The 19,932-nt window shown below is 40.9% G+C and overlaps 4 protein-coding genes across 4 annotated transcripts; 3 read left to right on the top strand and 1 right to left on the bottom strand.

The window, feature by feature from the left end:
- Window positions 1–640: 640 nt before the first annotated feature.
- Window positions 641–2,417, top strand: dmoA-4 (Dimethyl-sulfide monooxygenase; the record flags this gene model as incomplete). Its single annotated transcript, XM_036641590.1, has 7 exons — window positions 641–704; window positions 776–916; window positions 973–1,177; window positions 1,229–1,241; window positions 1,295–1,354; window positions 1,408–2,142; window positions 2,193–2,417. The coding sequence occupies 7 exons, from the start codon at window positions 641–643 to the stop codon at window positions 2,415–2,417; spliced, it is 1,443 nt and encodes a 480-aa protein (XP_036492934.1).
- A 1,153-nt stretch (window positions 2,418–3,570) lies between these two features.
- On the top strand, window positions 3,571–5,151 carry acu-8 (Acetyl-CoA hydrolase; the record flags this gene model as incomplete). The annotated part of the gene is made up of 1 exon (XM_036641589.1): window positions 3,571–5,151. One exon carries the CDS (start codon window positions 3,571–3,573, stop codon window positions 5,149–5,151), a length of 1,581 nt encoding a protein of 526 aa, XP_036492933.1.
- A 4,480-nt stretch (window positions 5,152–9,631) lies between these two features.
- Window positions 9,632–10,918, bottom strand: rebG-1 (4'-demethylrebeccamycin synthase; the record flags this gene model as incomplete). Its single annotated transcript, XM_036641588.1, has 1 exon — window positions 9,632–10,918. The coding sequence occupies one exon, from the start codon at window positions 10,916–10,918 to the stop codon at window positions 9,632–9,634; it is 1,287 nt and encodes a 428-aa protein (XP_036493399.1).
- A 7,545-nt stretch (window positions 10,919–18,463) lies between these two features.
- Window positions 18,464–19,930, top strand: CGCS363_v009738 (uncharacterized protein; the record flags this gene model as incomplete). The annotated part of the gene is made up of 1 exon (XM_036641587.1): window positions 18,464–19,930. One exon carries the CDS (start codon window positions 18,464–18,466, stop codon window positions 19,928–19,930), a length of 1,467 nt encoding a protein of 488 aa, XP_036493400.1.
- Between the last annotated feature and the right edge of the window lie 2 nt (window positions 19,931–19,932).

Below are 19,932 nucleotides of genomic sequence, written 5' to 3'. Positions count from 1 at the left end.
GCCAGCGCTTCCAATTACCCCTCACAGAACCCCACACCCTGCGGCCCTCCGCCGTCCGCAGAACGCGTCCGTCCGGGTGGTAGCATTGCAATTCGCGACCCTCCGGTTGGGCCAGCTCGCCTTCGGGGCTAACATGACGTGATGGCCTCACGTTGAAACCTTGAGCTCCATTACACGCGGTCGCGGCGTGCGGAGTGGGGGCCGCGAGCTCTTATTGCTTGACCGGCTAGCTGTTTCAACGGCTAAAATGCCAAAGTCGTACGGCATTGCATCGAGATAAGAAAGATTGCCCTCGCTGAAGATCTATCCGAGGTTGTTCAACGTGGGGTCCGCGTCTTGCGCCACCGCGCCGTCCGGTGGTGTCATCGCCCCGGCTCCACGGTGCCGGACCCACGCCGAACATCGGGAGGGGCAGCGCTATGCGTTGGAGAAGTTGCCCCGAATGCGCGTCACAACCGGCTGAGGGCACCTTGATTACCCCGCGCTCGCGTCGCTGGTGGGAAGAACACGGTCTCCGAGAATTTTTGCGGTTGAGGAAAATATTTACCCTCTTTCTGTTGCGATCTTCTTTGGAAATCTGTTATTCTTGAAGATTCACGATACCGAAGCACGCAAGAGACGCGAGACGAGAGAAGCAATCATGGCCGACGCGAACGGAACAAAGCCGAAGAAGAGCTTGGTGCTCAATGCCTTCGTTGAGATGTGTATGTCCCCAATTCGTTGTTGTTAGCTGGGTTGGCTGCAGTCGAAGAAGCTGACGAGGAGGTTATCACAGGCAGTGGACATCAGTCCCCTGGACTGTGGAGGCATCCCGATGACGAGTCCTGGCGATTCAACGAGATCAGCCATTGGGTCGAGCTGGCGAAGCTTCTCGAGGAAGCCAAGTTCCACGGAATCTTCATCGCAGACGTTCTCGGTAAGACGCGCTTGCTGTACCTCGGTTTGCTCAACGCGACGGCTGACATCTTGGAGGCGGCTACGACGTGTATTCGCAGTCGCTTGACCCTGCAAAGATCTCCGGCGCGCAATGGCCCGTCAACGAGCCTCTCGCTCCTATTGCGGCAATGGCTGCTGTGACCAAGAGCATCGGTTTCGGAGTGACGGTATCGACGACGTACGAGCAGCCGTACCACTTGGCTAGGCGCCTGTCAACGGTTGATCACCTCAGTGGTGGACGGTGAGTGCCCCCATCGTAAACAATGAGGTTTGGTGGCTAATGAGATGTCAGTCTTGGATGGAACGTAAGTTTGAAGGGAAGAGGGAGGACACCGAGCAAACAAGCTGACCATGACAGATCGTGACGAGCTACCTCGATTCCGCAGCCAAGAACATGGGCCTCGCCCAGCAACCCCAGGTAAGCTCACCGACGACTGCTCCCAACACCGTCAACCATGCTCACAAACCCAGCACGACGACAGATACGCCCAAGCCGAGGAGTACATCAAGGTCATGTACAAGCTCTTCGAGTCCTCATGGCGCGACGACGCCGTCAAGCTCGACCGCGCGAAAGGCATCTACACCCAGCCCGACCTCGTGCGCAAGATCAACCACGAAGGGCGCTTCTTCAACGTTCCCGGCCCGCACATCGTGCAGCCCTCGCCGCAACGCACGCCGCTGCTCCTGCAGGCCGGCACGTCCAAGGCGGGCAAGCAGTTCGCGGCGCAGCACGCCGAGGCCATCTTCGTGTCGGCGCACGCGCCGGCGGTGTGCGCGAAGAGCATCGCCGAGATCCGCGAGCTCGCGCGCACGGAATACGGCCGCGACGGCAACAGCATCAAGGTGCTGGCGCTGGTGACGCCGATCCTGGGCGCGACGGAGACGGAGGCGCAGGCGAAGCTGGCGGAGTACCGCAAGTACGCGTCGCACGAGGGCGCGCTGGCGCTGTTTGGCGGGTGGACAGGGATGGACCTGAGCAAGTACGGCGACGAGGAGGAGCTGCGCGAGGTGGAGAGCAATGCGGTGCGGTCGACGGTCGAGGGCTACGCGCGGTTCTCGCCGGGTACGGCCAAGTGGACGAAACATACCATTGCGGAACACGTCAGCATTGGAGGTAATGGGCCGATTTTTGTTGGTACGGCGGCGCAGGTTGCGGACGGGTTGGAGACGTGGATTGAGGAGGCCGATGTGGACGGTTTCAACTTTGTGAGTGGACTTGATGTGCTGTATAAGACGGATGCTGACAGCGATTGCAGGCGTATGCGCTCTTCCCCCAGTCGTTCAAGGACATCATCGACCTGCTTCTTCCGGAGCTGCGCCGTCGCGGGCTGTTCTGGGATGACTATGCCGTTCCAGGCGGCACGTACAGAGAGAACTTTTACCGCAAAAAGGGACAGTCGGAACCGTTGGATGAGCACGTTGCTTCGTCGTACCGGTGGAAGGCTGGCGTGCCGGCGGAGGAGGCCAAGATTCCCGAGTAAAGTATCTGGCTAGGGCAGCATGAAAAAGAGAGAAAATAAAATGAAGCTATTCACAAGACCAAAATGGCAAGATCGTGTCTCTTTCCAGGCGAAAATGCAGTTGTGGGGGCTCAAATGGCATACTTGCGTTGTGACTGGATGCTCGAGCGGGAAGGGTGGACCTTGCAGGTACGTACCGTTGGCTAAAGCCGAGATTCGTCCGGCCGAGCTGTGCCGAAGGAAGAGCTCGCATCTACGGAAGTTTGGGACGGGCTCCATTTTACTTTGCTGCATCGTTTCGATGGGCCCCGGTTAAGTCATGGTGACCATGCCTAGCAAGCGATGGAGATGTACTTCAAAGATAAGAGGCCCCCTATGATTTCGCGATGCAGAGATGAGCAGACTGTCAATACTAAGTAAATAATCCAAAGGCCAATTCCAAAGAGTGGAAAATCTCCTGACGGCCTCAGCCCAGAATTGCTTGGAATAAAGCGGAATTGCGCGCTGTTGATTGGCCAATTGCTGTCGGGTACTCGTCTGTCGGCTCTCACCGAAGGAAGGTTTCCAGTGGTGCGGTGCCTGGCTGGCTCAGCGTGCTACCAAGCTGCCCTGTGGCGCACCTCTCCCGCTGTGCCTTACTCCAGTGACACCTAAATTCAGTCAATTCACGGCCTAGCGGGCATGCGGCTGTCTGGGCAGGGGTGTTACCGACCGTTGCCGAGCCGCCTGGCCACTCAGCCCACGCATCCCACGCTGCCAGCACCCTGTTGGCCGCCTTAGCTAAGCCGCGCTTTGCCCAATCGGGGAGCTATCGCTATCAAAAGCCATAGCTTCCCTGGCCGCAGCTGCGTCATTCCCCACCGAGGGGCTCAAGGAGTGACCTGATCTTCCACAGTCCATCTTTTTTTTTCTCTCTGGCTCGTCCTCAAGGTCTGGACTGGAGCCTCTCCTGTGGCCCAAGACGCGAAAAATAGCCCGGATATAAAATCTACCTGGAGCCCACTTTCTCTCCTCAAAAGTCACCCCATCGTGTCTTCTTTCCCTTGACCGGTGTGCTTGTTTGTTGTACTCTCCCCCATCATCTCCCTTCCTTTCCCCGGGCTTTGACCCTCTGAGAACCTCTCCTCTCCACTCCTCTCGTCATCCTCATCTTCGTCAGACTTCACGCTCCAAAATGGCGTCGCCAGTTGCTTCGGCCGCCCTCAAGGCGCGCGTTCGCCGCCCGACCATGCTGAACAAGCTCACCCGTCCCCAGGACCTGCTCCAGCACTTCCCCAACGGCGCCTACATCGGCTGGTCCGGCTTCACCGGCGTCGGCTACCCCAAGAAGATGCCCACCTTCCTCGCCGACCACGTCGAGCGGAACAACCTGCAGGGCAAGATGAAGTACAGCCTCTTCGTCGGTGCCTCCTCCGGCGCAGAGACCGAGAACCGCTGGGCCGGTCTCGACATGATTGACCGCCGCAGTCCCCACCAGGTCGGCAAGGCCATCTCCAAGGGCATCAACGAGGGCCGCATCAACTTCTTCGACAAGCACCTGTCCCAGTTCCCCGTCGACCTCGTCTACGGCTTCTACACAAAGGACCGCCCCAACAAGGGCATCGACGTCGCCATCGTCGAGGCCACCGACATCAAGGAGGACGGCAGCATCGTCCCCGGCGCCTCCGTCGGCGCCACCCCCGAGCTCGTCCAGCTCGCCGACAAGATCATCATCGAGGTCAACACCTCCCTCCCCAGCTTCGAGGGCCTCCACGACATCACCATGACCGACCTGCCCCCGCGCCGCAAGCCCTACCTCATCATGGGCGTTGAGGACCGTATCGGCACCACCTCCATCCCTATCGACCCCGAGAAGGTCGTCGGCATTATCGAGTCCGACTACCAGGACCAGACCTCCCCCAACACCCCCGAGGACGCCAGCTCCCAGGCCATCGCCCGCCACCTCATCGAGTTCTTCGAGCACGAGGTCAAGCACGGCCGCCTGCCCAAGAACCTGCTCCCCCTGCAGTCCGGCATCGGCAACATCGCCAACGCCGTCATCGGCGGCCTCAAGGACTCCAACTTCTGGAACCTCAAGGTCTGGACAGAGGTCATCCAGGACACCTTCCTCGACCTCTTCGACTCGGGCCACCTCGACTTTGCCACCGCCACCTCCGTCCGCTTCTCCCCCGACGGCTTCAAGCGCTTCTACGACAACTGGGAGTCCTACCACGACAAGCTCCTCCTGCGCTCCCAGCAGGTCTCCAACTCCCCCGAGATCATCCGCCGCCTCGGCGTCATCGGCATGAACACCCCCGTCGAGGTAGACATCTACGCCCACGCAAACAGCACCTGCGTCATGGGCTCCCGCATGCTCAACGGCCTCGGCGGCAGCGCCGACTTCCTCCGCAACGCAAAGTACAGCATCATGCACACCCCCTCCACCCGCCCCTCCAAGACCGACCCCCACGGCGTCTCCTGCATCGTGCCCATGTGCACCCACATCGACCAGACCGAGCACGACCTCGACGTGATCGTCACCGAGCAAGGGCTCGCCGACGTCCGCGGCCTCAGCCCCCGCGAGCGCGCCCGCCTCATCATCAAGAAGTGCGCCCACCCCGTCTACCAGCCCATCTTGCAGAGCTACTTCGACAAGGCCGAGTTCGAGTGCCTGCGCAAGGGCATGGGCCACGAGCCCCACCTGCTCTTCAACTCGTTTGACCTCCACCGCGCCCTGGTCGAGGAGGGCAGCATGCAGAAGGTCAAGAGCTTCTAGACGCAAGACACGTAAAGAAATGAGAGAGTGATACTAAAAAAGATTTGACACGTGGTTGAGACTTGGCATTGGCGCATTCAGGGGCGGCGGGCTGGCGCGGTCCTGCGATTTCGGAGCATAGACATCATAGCTTTTGTTTTTTACTTTTGTTGATAGAGAAATGATACCTCGCTGGATAATGCTACAAACACACACTTTTTTGATTATTCCCGAGCGCCAAGGTGTCACGGTCCACGATGTATCCACCATCTTCATCAAGCTAACCCACCGTTCCCGACGCGCTACCCACCCTCCCGAGTCACGCTCTCGGATTTCAGAGCGGACGGAGGTCGAATCGCCGGAGACTCAGAAACTTTGGGCGGCGTCCGAGGGAGTCAGGAGGTGCTCCGGCCGCCGATAGCATGCGGCGATACGACGCGCGATAGGATGATACGGCGAGAGAGGTCTGGGCGTTTTAAGGGGCCCTGGTGCGGTATTTGTCGGCTCGCCAATCGCGAAAATTGGGAGCCCACTGCGAGGCTTAAAATTGGTTGAGGGGGATATGGCCGAGCCTTGGCGGTGGTGGGAATCGGGCCTTTGGGATTGAGAGTTGTTGCTCGTTGCTATCGGCGAGAAGATCTCGGTTTTCGAGCGTGGAGCGAAGGTGCACGGGAAAATCGCCCGGCCTTGTATCACAGCGGCCTTCAGGACTGCCGCAGCGACACATGAGGTGCCACGGAGTACCTATGCGGCGGCCGGCGGCGGCAACCGGAGTGGGGCCGAGCTGCAACATGGCGGTCGGCCCTGGACCTTTAGCCTAGGTAAGGTAGTTGTCCATTTAGACTAGAGACCTCTGCTCACCTACGAAAGTTCATACCGGTGTTTTCTAAGTCGAAAGATAACTATGATCACCGAGCCATATTTCCGTGGCCTAACTAACATGGAAGTTATTGAAAAAGTGTCTTCTTTAAATGTACTGCACAATGCATGCTGATCTTCACCACTGCGACCTGCCACATGGACTGAAATCTTGCGTTGAATAAAAAATATCTATGGTACCGGTTTTCCGATTTTGGAAAAGAAACAGGAACCCCGCAACTTCCTGAAATACAGCCAGCCTGTCGTATGTGCATAGGCGCTATCAAGGAATGTCCAATCATTCTACTTTTACACATTTACTAGCATTAGCACACATCATACATGTGTCGCCCCTCCCGCCATTCATCAGAAAGGCACACCCTCACATCCCGAACAGGTTGCTTCTCGCTGAAGGAGGATACATCAGCGACCTATCGATGCGCTGCTTCGCATGAAGACTGAGACCGCCATGTTGTAGCTACCTACACGTAAGTGGCTGCCTGCCGCGATGTTTCCCATGGCCTCCAGCTTATTGGCATGACTCTCCATTAGTATGACTTCATTTTGCCGATCGATGCAGCCCCATATGCAGGCTCAAGTAAATCCTCTTGCATTCAAGTGGCGATTCAGCTCAGATAACATCTTTCTTAATTCTGGCGGCTTCGTTTTTCCAATTTCTCTCTTCATTTGCGTACTTTCGACTGGCTCAAATCGCGGTTTATTCGCTGAATCTTTCGCCGTCATGAAGGTCCGCTCTAAATGCTGCCGCATTTTTCTAGGTGCTTTCTTGACGATGCTCCCTGGCGCCCTGGCATCGAACGAGGCGAATGGTCGAGAAGCCGACGTTATGATTGGCTGGAAAGCCGGCCCTGATACTCGAGGAACACTCTCCCTTGTATGGAGCTGCGCCATCACCATTTTTGCTTGCACCTGGACTGTCCTTCATCTAAACGTGCCCGCACGCCGCGAAACATCGGCACGGAGACTTTGGCGTAAGGTTAAGTGGATGCTGGTCAACGTTCTCTTCCCCGAGATCATTCTTTCTAAGGCGAGCTGCGAATTGCAACAAGCCCTTGACGAGTTGCGGCAATTTGGTGATAACCATGGAAGAGTTCAGCACCTTACAAAGTGGGACGTCCACTACAATGCCCCTCAGCACGATCTCATCCACCATGACTGGAATTGGGACATAGAATATCCACGACTTAGCTGGCTTCTTTATCCAATACTCGGTCTTAAACCCCCCGCATTTCGAACCATCAATGAACCTCGAAGGATCGATGGCAATGACTCTGAGTTAGACGATATTCCGGATGAACACGGCCTGGTTCGTTGCCTTATCTGCTGGCCCCGCGACGGCTATGTTGAAGAGCCGAATGCCGATCTTCCCACGTCATCAAGAGCTCGAGACAGTGGAAATGAAACCCAACTCGGAGATCTTGCCGACGACATCTCGCCGAAAGATCCGAGCGAAGAAGTCAACGAGAATCAAGAAGGCTTGAATGAATCAGAAACAACCCCATTGGCAGAACCACTGAAACGATCGCGTACTCGGAAAAGTCCCACTTGTTGGAAAACAACCCAGGAATGGACAATTACACATCCATACTACGCCCAGATGGGGGGCCTACTCCTCCCAGAATATTCACCCTATTCCCAGCATTACGTAACCCTCACCGCGACGAGGCTCACCTCCCAGTTCGACTGGGCTGAATCCGAAAGTCATCCTCTCAAATATCTTGTTCTTGGCGAAAATGATATACAGGACAAAAGCAAGGCGGACTGGTTAGTGAAGAGTATTGCCATACTTCAAATTGTGTGGCTCATTCTCAATGTCACCAGCCGCGTAGCAAGACGGTTACCAATCACTCAACTTGAGATTGAAACTATCGCTTTTTCCATACTAGCAATCCTGACGTATCTGGCCAGTTGGTGGAAACCTAAAGACGTCAACGAAGCAACAATTATTCAACGTTACTGTCACGGAAAGTGGAAATCTGCACCTTGTACGAGAGGTCTCTGGCTCTAGCTCTTTTCGCCCATCCCGGCCGCAAGAGATTGGTACTGTAAGGGTGTCCAAGAAACCTCTCACGTTGCCAATGACTTGATCTGGATTGAAGGAAATGCCCTCAGTGTCATCATATCCATGAGCCTTTCATCTCTGCTGTTCAGTGGGGTTCACTGTTTCGCCTGGAATTTTCAATTTCCTTCTCGGGCAGAACTTATCTGTTGGAGGATCGCATGTCTTAACTCGGGCCTTTTACCATGTGTTACACTTTGCATCAGCTTCATTTTAGGGTACTTCTCTACCCACGATTTGGAGGAACGGCGCCTGATACAGCTCATTGATGAAGGGTTAAACACACTACCCACTATGTCGGATGATTGGTGGGACTACTTTCTGAACCCTCACTTTGGAGACTTTGATGAAAACACATTTGATGCATATGCCAGGAGCATTCTTCAGGGGTCAACTGACTGGGAGATGATACCTTCAGACGACGCTGTTCGTGAAACGGATGATCCGGAAACCGACTTTAGCTACGACAATTACCTCTGTTTTCACGAAGCCATTCAGGACTTACGAGTTCACTGGAAGCAAGCCCTCGACAGAGATTTGCACCCTCGTGCTAGCCTTGGAAGTTTACTACTGGAAGACGGCGAGCGTCTTGAAATGTTTTGGAAGGACCCCTTCGGCAAGCCAAGCCTCCGCGCATTTTGGAAAAGATACGAAGATCTTGTTGGAGAGAAACTCAATAGTTCTCCCAACAACACCTGGGAAGATTGTTACGTTGAGAGAATCATCCAGACATACTGCCGGATCAGTAAAAGTCTAAGGAGCCAGGAACGCCCAAAAGAAGTAGCATTGGGCCTTCTGGAAACATTCAGCTTTCTGATATACACGGCCGCCCGTCTCATTATCTTTGTTCTACTCTTCACAACCCTTAGAGCTGCACCTGAAGGTGTGTATAAGCTGATATCTTGGACCACCTTACTGCCCAAGATTTCTTGATATCAACAAGTTTCTTTTTCTCTGACTTATCGTTCATGTTTCGTTACACGAATAGCAAGAGTAATGTAGTGATTTTAATTTCTTATACTTGCGATATGGTTAATGTAGGCTGTCGTTAGATCCATGGTGGCCGGAAACATCGATGCAGATGAAAATAGGAGGAGATTCGGGCTTTCGTGACTGACTCGCCTTTCTCAAGTCCCATTGAAAGATAACAGAAGCTTTACTTGCTTGAAATGTATCATCTGTGCCTTCATTTCTGCTTTTGAACATGTTATCAACGTCGTGGTTCTCTCAGCAAGCGCACCGAAGTACGGAAGCGGCAGCGGGACAAATGAACCGTATCAACCTGAACAGACTCCTCTCAATTTCATCAAATTGTAGCGATACCAAGACTATTTCGGGTCGAACTTTTCTCAGGAACATTGCAGTTCTGGCGGGGGTGAAAGTAAGTCAAAAAAAAAGTTCTACTCATCGGTGTACGACATCTCTTCGTCCAGAATGATAGACAAGAGAAGCGAATTCGACTTTGATATACACCAAAAAAACTTCCATTTCGAAAGATCTCTGGTGCATGGGTTTGAGAAAATCAACTATTGCTGACTGAGTTGAGCAAACGCCGCGTATGACTCATTTTTGGCTACGGTTGAGAATTTCCTCCAGAGCGTCAACGGCCTCTTTTGGCCCATCATGCTTCTTGAAATCATCTCGAATCCTCTCCGCCGCCCTGCGATACTTCTCATCCCGAACGATCTTACCCACCGCATCCCTGATAGCTTTCATACTTGGTGTATCCGTGCCCAGATCAATCCCAGCTCCACTCCACGCAACCCGGGAACTGACATCGGCCTTATCCTCCGTCCGGCCGGCGCAGACTAACGGGACTCCACATGTCAATGCCACAAGCACGCCATTGTAGCCTGCATTTGTGACCATCACGCCAACATGTGGCAAAAGCTTCGCGTGGGGTACAAATGACGCTACTCGTGCATTCCTAGGCAGCGACGACACTGGTAAGGACTTTTCCGCGTCTGGCGTGGTTGCGATGACTAGCAGATCAGAACGATCACGTAGAGCTGCGAGTGTCGGGAGAATGAGGTTCGTTGCGGTGGTTGCCCATGTTCCTTGCGTGACATGAACGACTTTCTCTTTCGGATGTGCCAGCATCTCATTCCACCAGATCGGCGGTGAAGTAAATGATTCTTCGTTGAATAGGGGAAGTAGCGGTCCAACCCACTTGATGGATGGATGAAAGTCGCGTGGGAACTCAAACGCAGGTGTTGTTGGCATAATGTGCAGGACATCAGACCTTGTCGTGTCATAGAATCCCGTCGGTGGAAGGGGAGAAAGATCAAGTTTGGCCCGGTGTGTGTTCAATATTGCTGTGAGCTTCGGATACAACAGCCAAGTTGCGACTTTGTGAGCCACTGAATTCACCCACCGCCCGAAAATGGTTGAAGGCGGCTGCCATCCGGTGCCCCAGGGCGGGACTTCGGGGTCAAATGTGACGAGCGGATTGATCCCCAACGTCGCGTATGGAGTTCCGGTACGATCGCGAAAACAGTGCGCCCCGTATGCCGTGAGATCCACCAAAATTATGTCTGCCGGGAAGGTTGATAGAACCTCTTGGTAAGCAGCAACTTGATCCGGAATGCGATCGAGAAAGAGCTTTCGCAGCGTCGACACCACAGCTGCGAGGCCCGACGTTCCCGCATCTGGCACCAACACACGTTCATCATGGCGCGCGAGACCTGGAGGAGAGGGGATGAAGGTTGCGCCGGTTGGGCGGACGAGGTGTTCGTGAGATGCAGATGTGAGCCACGCGACGGTGTGGCCACGACGGATCAGGGCGAGAGCGATCGGCTGCATCGGATGGATGTGGCCCGCGAAGGGCATCGTCGCGATGAGAACCTTCATCTTTGAAAGCCCGCGTCTCGACCGCGTTTTCAATGCCAAGTATCGTGAGTCTTACTCCGTGAAAGGAGTTAAGGCAGGTCGGGAAGTTGACGTTCAGCGTACGATGTCCCCGGATTCGCCGGTCAGCGTGGGAAGACAGAGTTACATTGCTAAAATTAGACTCTCAAATAAGGTTAAATGAGCGAAACTTGACAAGCATTAGACCATCTGCTGGTAAAACGCCTGCTTACTCAGTCCCGTGAACTCAGAAGACCTGGGAATAACTATTTGACCGGTATATGAAGGTCCCAGGTCGTCGCTTTGCCGTATGGCCAGCGATTCATTAGGGGCTGGCTGTTGTCAGTTATGTCTTGCGAGACGGTAGTCGGCCGGGCCCAGGCCTAAGGCCTAAATCCTAGCCTAAATCCCACCTTTATATAAAGGATTAGCTATACTACTTTATAGCTAGCTATACCTAGCGTTTATAGCTAAATTAATTAAGCTACTTTATATAAATTATAAACTTTCTAAATACTTAAATCTATTTACTAAATAGTGAAGTTATTCTTAAATAGTTATTAAGATTTTAACTTTATAGTTTAATAATTACTAAAAAGTAATTAATAGATTATTAAACTATTAAAAATAATATTTCTAAGTAAAGATTATAACTATTATAATATATATCCTTTATTTATAAAATCTCTTTAGTTTTTAAGCTATTAAAGTTAATAATTATTTAATATTTACTATAATTATATAGTAATAACTATTTAATAACTATTTAATAATTATATATAACTACTATTTAAACTTTTTTTAAACTATTAAATTAATTAAATAAATTAATATATTTATAATTAGTAATCTAATTTTATTTTCTTTTAGCTTTATTAGAAAGAGATTATTTTAGTTTAGTTTTCCCTTTTTTTTTATAGTAAACTTTATAGCTAAAGTAGCTATATAGAAAGTAGCTAATAAAAAATTAAATTTAAGAAATTTAATATATAATATTATCTCTAAACTAACTAAAGTTATAAACTTTAAACTATAAAAGATTAATCTTAAGAATACTTTTAAAGTAATAAGATTATTTTTCTATTTAATAAATAAGGGAATATTAAATAGATATAATAGAAATATAGTTTTTAAAGAAAATAAAGTAATAGTAATTAAAGATCTAAGCTCTTTAAGTAATTTAATACTTATAGGTTTTATATTTATTAGATAATTATTTATAGAGAAGATTTAATATAATTTCTTAGAAAAAATAATTAATAATAATCTTTTTATTATAGCTTTAGCTTTTTATATCTTTATTAAGACTAAAGAATATACTTAAAAATTTAATAAACTAACTATAAGTAAAATCTATAATAACTAGAATAAAATAACTAGAATTAACTATAGTAATACTAAGGATTTTATATAAGATCTTTATTTAATTTTTAATAAACTAAATAGTTCTAATATAAACTTATTAATTATAGCTTTTATTTATAAACTTATCTAAGGTTTTAGATATTTTAATTAAATTAAAGTAGACTTTATAGAGAATAACTTTATTATAGGGATTTAAAGCTATAATAATTTTTTATAAAAGCTTTAAAACTTAAGTAAAAAGGAATAATATAAATAAACTTTATAAAGTATTAAAGTTCTATTAAATAAAAAGAAGTTTACTATAAAGAAATAAACTTAAGTATTTAAATCTAAGAATATTAAGATATAAAATCCTTATATCTTATATAATATTAAATATTCTAAAAACCTTTATAAATATAAGATATATAGTTATTATTATAAAAAAATAACTTTATACCTTAATAAGTATAGTAAATACTCCCTTAAGTATTATAAATACTATATTTTATTATATAATAAGTTTAAATATATTAATATATTATAAACTTAATAATTAATAACTTAGGTATCTACTTTAATATTTACTTTAGAAAGTTAAACTTAAAATAGTATTTTTAGAAACTTTAGTATTAAATAAGATATTAACTAATAATTTAAGGTTTATATAGATACTTTAATAGCTTAAATTTAAAAGAGGACTTTTTTATTATTCTTAGTAAATAAATTTAAAGTATTTAGTTTATATTTTAATTTTTAATCTCTTACTAGAGATCTATATAAAGTTAACTATATATAGAGAGTTAAGAAGTAACTAATAAAGAAGTTTAAACTTTCTATTTATAGATCTATTAGTTAGATTATTAAAATAAAGATTAATAGTTTTTTTATATATAATATTATTAAAGAAGCTAATAAAGAAGAAAATAATAGCTAAGAAGTATAATTAAGTTAATATATTATATTTATAGCTTCTATTAAGAGAATAAACTCTTTTATATTAGATATTAATACTAATAAGTATATCCTTAATAATCTTTCTATTTTTAAGGACTTTTAAGATCTCTTTTAAAGATTAACTATAAACTATATAAATAGAAAAGACTAAATTAGCTAAGTTATTAATATAGTTAAAATAATTACTACTAAGCTAAATAATAAAAAAACTACTTTCTAACTATATAATACTTTTTATAAACTTTATAATATAATATAAATTATTAGTATTAGTTTTTTTTAGAAAATAAATATTTATTTTAATAGTTTAAATAATACCTTAGTTTATAAAGATATATCTAAAGCTATTATTAATTTTAAATAAAATATATAAATCTCTTAGTTTTAGATTTATCCCTCTAACTAAAGTAATAAATTTAGCTTTTTTAAGCTAAATTACTAAACTTTTTATATTTATTTAAAATATCTATTTAGAGAAGTAATTATTACTACTATAAGAGATATTAATATAAACCTCTTTAGAGTATTTTTTATAAAATATAAATATTATATCTATTTTATAATAAAGTTAATATAGTAATTTAGTAATAAATAATAAGAACTATTAACTTAAACTTTCTAAAAACTTTAGATTAACTTCTTAGAACTAATACTATAAAGTTTTAAAAGTATTACTTATAATCTCTATATTATAGAAGCTTTTTTAATTTATAGATAATTCTAAATATTTAAATTAAAGAAAAAAGTAGTTATTTAGTTATAAAGTTAGTTTTTAAAAAAGATTATAATAATAAATAGTATTATTTATTTCTCTAAAGTTATTATAAATAATAATATAGCTTTTTTAAAAATAATAAAACTTTTTATTTAAAAATAAGGTTTCTATTTAGAGATAGTAACTTCTTATTTTTATTAATAGAATAAGAGAGTAAAAAACTTTAGTAAAGCTATATAGTAAAAAGTATAAATAATATATATAGAAGCTAGCTTTCTTAAGTCTTTTTAGCTTTAGTTAATAAAGATTTCTATAGAAATTAGAAATCTACTATTTAATAATAAAAATAATATTAAGTTTTATAAAAAACTAATAAATACTTTTAATATATCTCTTATTATAAAAAAACTATATATATATTATTTCTACTACTAAAGCTATTAAATTTATATCTATATTTACTTAGATAGCTATTTATATATAAAAAAGTAGAAAATAAAGCTTAAAGCTAAACTTAGAAGATTTATAAAATATAATAACTTCTATAGTAATATTTTCTATATTTTTATTAAAAAGATTAATAATATTTAGTAAATAAGAAATATAGTATTTAAAGAAAATAAAGGAGAGCTTTTTTTAGTTAGATTTAATAACTTATAGCTAAGAGAAGAAATTAAACTAAAGATTTATAAATATAATAATAAATTACTAATAAAAATATATAAAACTAAGTTTTAGCTTTATACTATAAATATTAAGTCTTATTATTATTATTATTTTACTAAATAAGATTAATAATAAGAGGAATTAAGTAATTTATACTTAAAAGAAGCTTAAGATTTAGAAGATAATAATAAATAAGAATAAAAAGATAAGCTTTTTTAAGAATAAGAAGAAGTTAGTAATAAAGGGGGTAATTTACTAACTTTAAATCTAAAACTATACTTATTAGTACTAAATACTAATACTATAAATATATAAGTATAATTAATACTAAAAAAAATTTCTTTTTTATAATAATATTCTCTTATTACTTTTTTAAAGTAATATTCTCTTATTACTCCTTTAAAGTAGAGATCTTTTACTACTCCTTAGAAATAATAAATATTAGCTAATAATTTATAATAATAATAAGACTTTTTTAGTATTTTATTTTAAACTTCTTACTTAATATAAAGAAAACTAAAAAGAAAACTAAGAGGTAATAATAAAGGTTTTATTTTTATAAAATTACTAAAAGTAATTACTTCTTCTTTTAGTTGAATAACTTAAATATTTAGAATTTAAATATTATATAATATAAAGAAGTTTAATAGTGAATTTAATAAAATAAAAACTATAGAAATTAATTTAATTAATAATAAAATAAACTAAAAACTAATTATTTTTATTTTTTTAATATCTAACTTATTATAAGTTTTTAATTTAAAGATTTATTTATTTATAACTTTTAGGAAATAAAAAGTAATAAAAAAGAGATTTCTAAAGTTAACTATCTTTAATACTATAAAGATTTAAGTTAATAGTTTATAAAGGATAGATTATTAATAGTTTAAAGAGCTTTTAGATAGCTTTAAATATCTCTTAAGTAAATAAGTATATAATAAAAAAGTTACTATAGATAGAAAACTTAATAAAGTTAGAATAAAATAGGTTATTTATAGTAATTTTTAAAATAAAGATAATAAAATAATTTATATTACTATTATTAATTTTATTACTTTATAAATCTTTTTACTAATTATAATACTTAAAGATCTAAAATTTTACTAAATTAATATAGTTATAGCTTTTTTAAATACTTTTATAGGAGATTAAGATATCTTTATTACTTAACTTTATAAGTTTAATAATAAATCTAATTAGTTTTATAAATTAAAAAGAGCTCTCTATAGATTAAGAAAATCTCTTTTTTTTTAATATAAATAAATTATTATTATCTTTAAATAATTAAAGTTTAAATTACTACTAAAAGAACTTTATATTCTTATTAATAAGGATAGTATTATAATATTACTTTATATTAATAATATACTTATTATTATATTTAATATTAAGTAAGTTAATAACTTTAAAAATAACTTATATAACTTCTTTTAAATTAAAGATTTAAGTAAAGTATAATAATTTTTTAAGTTTAAGATTATTTATTACTATAAAATAAGATAATTTTAGATTTTATAAACTAAATATATTAATAACATACTAATAGAAAAGAGTATTATTAGATATAACTAAGTATTTTATTCTCTTAGTAATACTTAATTACTAAAGATTATAAAATAATATAAAATACTTACTAAGATATATAAATATTAAAGTAATCTAAATAAGTTATAATAGATTATAAATAATATATAACTAAATATTATAATACTTATAAGTAGAGCTATTAGAAATTAATAATATATTTCTAAAAAATATAATAAACTACTAAGATTAATATAGAGATATCTTTATAGTTTATAATAACTAATACTCTACTTTAATAGCTTAAGTTACTCTATTAATAACTTTAAATTATTAGCTTTCTATAATATTAATTAGTTTAATTATAAAAAAATAAGTAAGTTAATAGCTAGTTATATAGTTATATATAGAGGAGTATTAATTACTTAGAAATTAATATTATAATTATTTATAGCTATATTAACCTATAAAGTTAAGTAGATAAATCTAATATTTAGAAGGAAAATTTTACTATATATTATAAATCTCTTCTAAAAGATAAATATCTCTATTTAATTACCCCTCTAAATATATATAGATTTTATAAATACTTTTAATAATTATCTATTAAGTAAATAGTTACTTAAACTATACTATATTAAAATTAAGTATTATTAAATTATTAATAATATTAATAATAAAGATTTTAAAATTAATTATATTTTAATTTATAAAATAGTTATTAATAGCTTTACTAAACTATTAATAATAGAAAAGTATTATAACTTTATTAGAATCTTAAGTTTATTAAAACTACTTATAACTAATAATAAGTTTTAATCTAAAAATAATATCTTAAGAATTAATCTTAATTAAGTCCCTTCTATTTATTTATTTTTTTTATATATAATAACTTTATTCCCTTATATTTTACTAACTAATTAACTTTTATAGTTAGACTTTATATTATTTTAATTATCTTAATTTACTCTTTTTAATAATTAAATTACTAACTATAAAAATCTTTTATATAAGAAGTTATTTAATAATAAAAGCTTAGAAAGTAATTAAAAATTTTAATTTTATTAAATTATAAATTTATTACTAAGTTAAATATTTTAATTAGTATTTCTCTAAACTATAACTATATTAAGTTTAACTAGTAAAAAGTTAATTAATTTTAAACTTAAATAAAATTAATATAAGTTTAAAATTTAAAAAAATAAAAAATTAATTAATTAAACTTTAAAAATATTATAAGAAGATTAATTTTTAAAATATTATTAATTATAAACTATTATATTTAATACTTAACTAAACTTAATTAATAAATTAAAAGAATAGTAATAAGGTTTTATAAAACTAATTAACTATTTAAGAATTATTACTTTTAATAAAAAAAAACTACTTAGAATATAAGATCTAAAATTAAATTAAAATAAATAGTTTTTAAATTTATTTAAGTTAAAAATTAACTTTATAAAAAGGTTTTAAATAATAAACTTCTAAATTACTAATTTAAAAACTTAATTTAAATTAAAAATAAAAAGTAATATTAATTATACTAAATAGCTATCTAATTATCTTTATAGAGATAACCTAAATAGTAATTATAATATTAATTAGCTATATAAAAACTAAAAAAAGTTAAAAAGTATTTTAGAATTAAAATAGAATAATAATAGTAATATAGAAAAATAAGAATAATATATAAAAATAAGAATAATATAAAACTACTATATAATTAATTAGATTATTACTTTAAAATAAGAATAGCTTTATTTAGAATACTAGAAGTATTAGCTAAAAAGGGAATATAAAATAGTAATTAGTTAAGCTTAGGTTTAAAACCTAAATCTTAGCCTAAATCCTACCTTTACGTAAGGGATTAGCTACACTACTTTATAGCTAGCTACGCCTAGCGCTTATAGCTAGATTAATTAAGCCACTTCACGCATATCTCACTAAACAACTCGAGGGCGTTGATGCCCTACTGAGGCTTACCGAGCTCACCGAGTCCAAAGGATCTCACACCGAATAATAGCGCTCCTTCCAACGCAATGGTGTCCTTTGTCTGTGCAGACATAAATGCCAAGGCTCATTGATCCTGTTAGTTCCAAACATCAAGGTGCGGTGTGGTTGCCTAGAGAGGTGCAGGGGTTGTGTCGGTCGCTCTCTCAATCAGCCCATCAATACTGAGATTTCAACACGTCTCTTACTTGCAGACCACCATCTAAAGTTTGGTAGGAAACGGTGGCATCTTGTCATCGCTACATATATGCTGCTATCATAGAATGTGCGCTGCGCAGTCTCCTACATTCGCTACACCACACCAAGCCTGGGAGAACACAGACGTCGCAGTCATGCACTCGGCTTTGCGCAGGTTACTCATCTTCGCCGTCCTTTTCCTCACCACATCAGCCGCCGCTTCATCAACGGAGCGAACACCCTTCAAATGTCCCACATACATCGACACCGTCGTCCCCTCAGGCCAGACAGATTGGTACGGTAAACGCGAACCCGGCGACCCCTTCCTCGACTCCATGAGCGAAGTCCACAAGGCCCTCACCAAGTGCTCATCAATCAAGAGTCTGAAACTCCGCGTCACGAGTCTGGGATGTTCTGAGCATCCTGACCGATACAATTTCCCACTCAAGCACCCCTCAGGCTCACGCTACCCTTCGACACTAGAGTCTCTGGATTTGGAAGGATATGCTTTCAATGACAGACCGTGGGATGAGGCACGAACCCTGCACAGTTGGGGCAATACGTTTGATAGGTATGCGGACTGGGTCTATGAAGGAAAGGCGTGGGCATGGTTGAAGGGTCTTCCCATGTCGGAAGCGCAAAAGAACATGACGAACCTTGACCTTTGGCTTGAGGCAATGGACTTCTCCCAAATCAGGCATCTCGCAATCAGAGACGGTCAGACACCGAATGTCACGACTCTCGTCCCGCACCTCAAATCTCTGCATTCCTTCTCGACGTATGGCTCTTGGGCTAAGGAATTGATCGCCGCCCTCCCACGAAATTCCCTCAAACATCTCTCCTGGAAAAACAGCGGCCAGACGGGGGCTTCTGTCGAACCACTCCTCCGCCACCACGCAGAGTCTCTGACAAGTCTCGACTGGCATGAGCCCGAGAGCACATATCGACAGCGGAAAGTGATGAGCCCCGCTCAGCTGACCGCCTTGGGCGCCATGCTTCCCAACCTCAAATCCCTCACCATCGACATCAACCAGAACGGAACATGGCCCGTGGACCACCTCGAAGCCATCGCCACCAAATTTCCCAACCTCGAAAACGCGACAATCTTTTTCGAGATGGCGAGCGAGTGCCGTCGGCAACTCGATATTGAAAAGATGGGGCTGAAGAGGCTGCATGAGATGATGGTGATGGAAGATCAGTCCGATTGCAGCAAGGGCACGAAGTCCAATGCGGAGCCTTCGCTGGGGATCTACAGCGCCAGCTGGCCATTCGAGTATTTGGTGAAGAAGAACGGCGGCGGCAAGTTGAAGAAGGTGAATTTCTACGCCGGAAGCTGGGAGAGGGGATGGGATGGAGCCATGCTTATCGGCGAGGATTGGTTGGATGATCGCCGGGCTTTCGTCGCTTGCGAAGTAATTGAAGGCGACGGCAGTGTCGTTCAGGACGTCGGTGGTGGGCTGAAAGTTGAGAAGCAGGATCAACTGCTAGTTTGTGAGGATAATTGGACGAAGGGGTACAAAGTCATGTCCGAGGTGAAGAAACGGAGGACCATGTGGGAGACTGAGCGATACGCGGAGGAGAACCAAGACATCATGGAGAGGGCCTGGCGCATGGATCTGTGAGA

This window comes from Colletotrichum siamense (assembly GCF_013390195.1).
Source record: "Colletotrichum siamense strain Cg363 chromosome Unknown KSG_Cg363_contig06, whole genome shotgun sequence".
In the NCBI taxonomy this organism is placed as follows: Eukaryota; Fungi; Ascomycota; class Sordariomycetes; order Glomerellales; family Glomerellaceae; genus Colletotrichum; species Colletotrichum siamense.
This window is presented reverse-complemented; position numbering and strand designations above follow the sequence as displayed.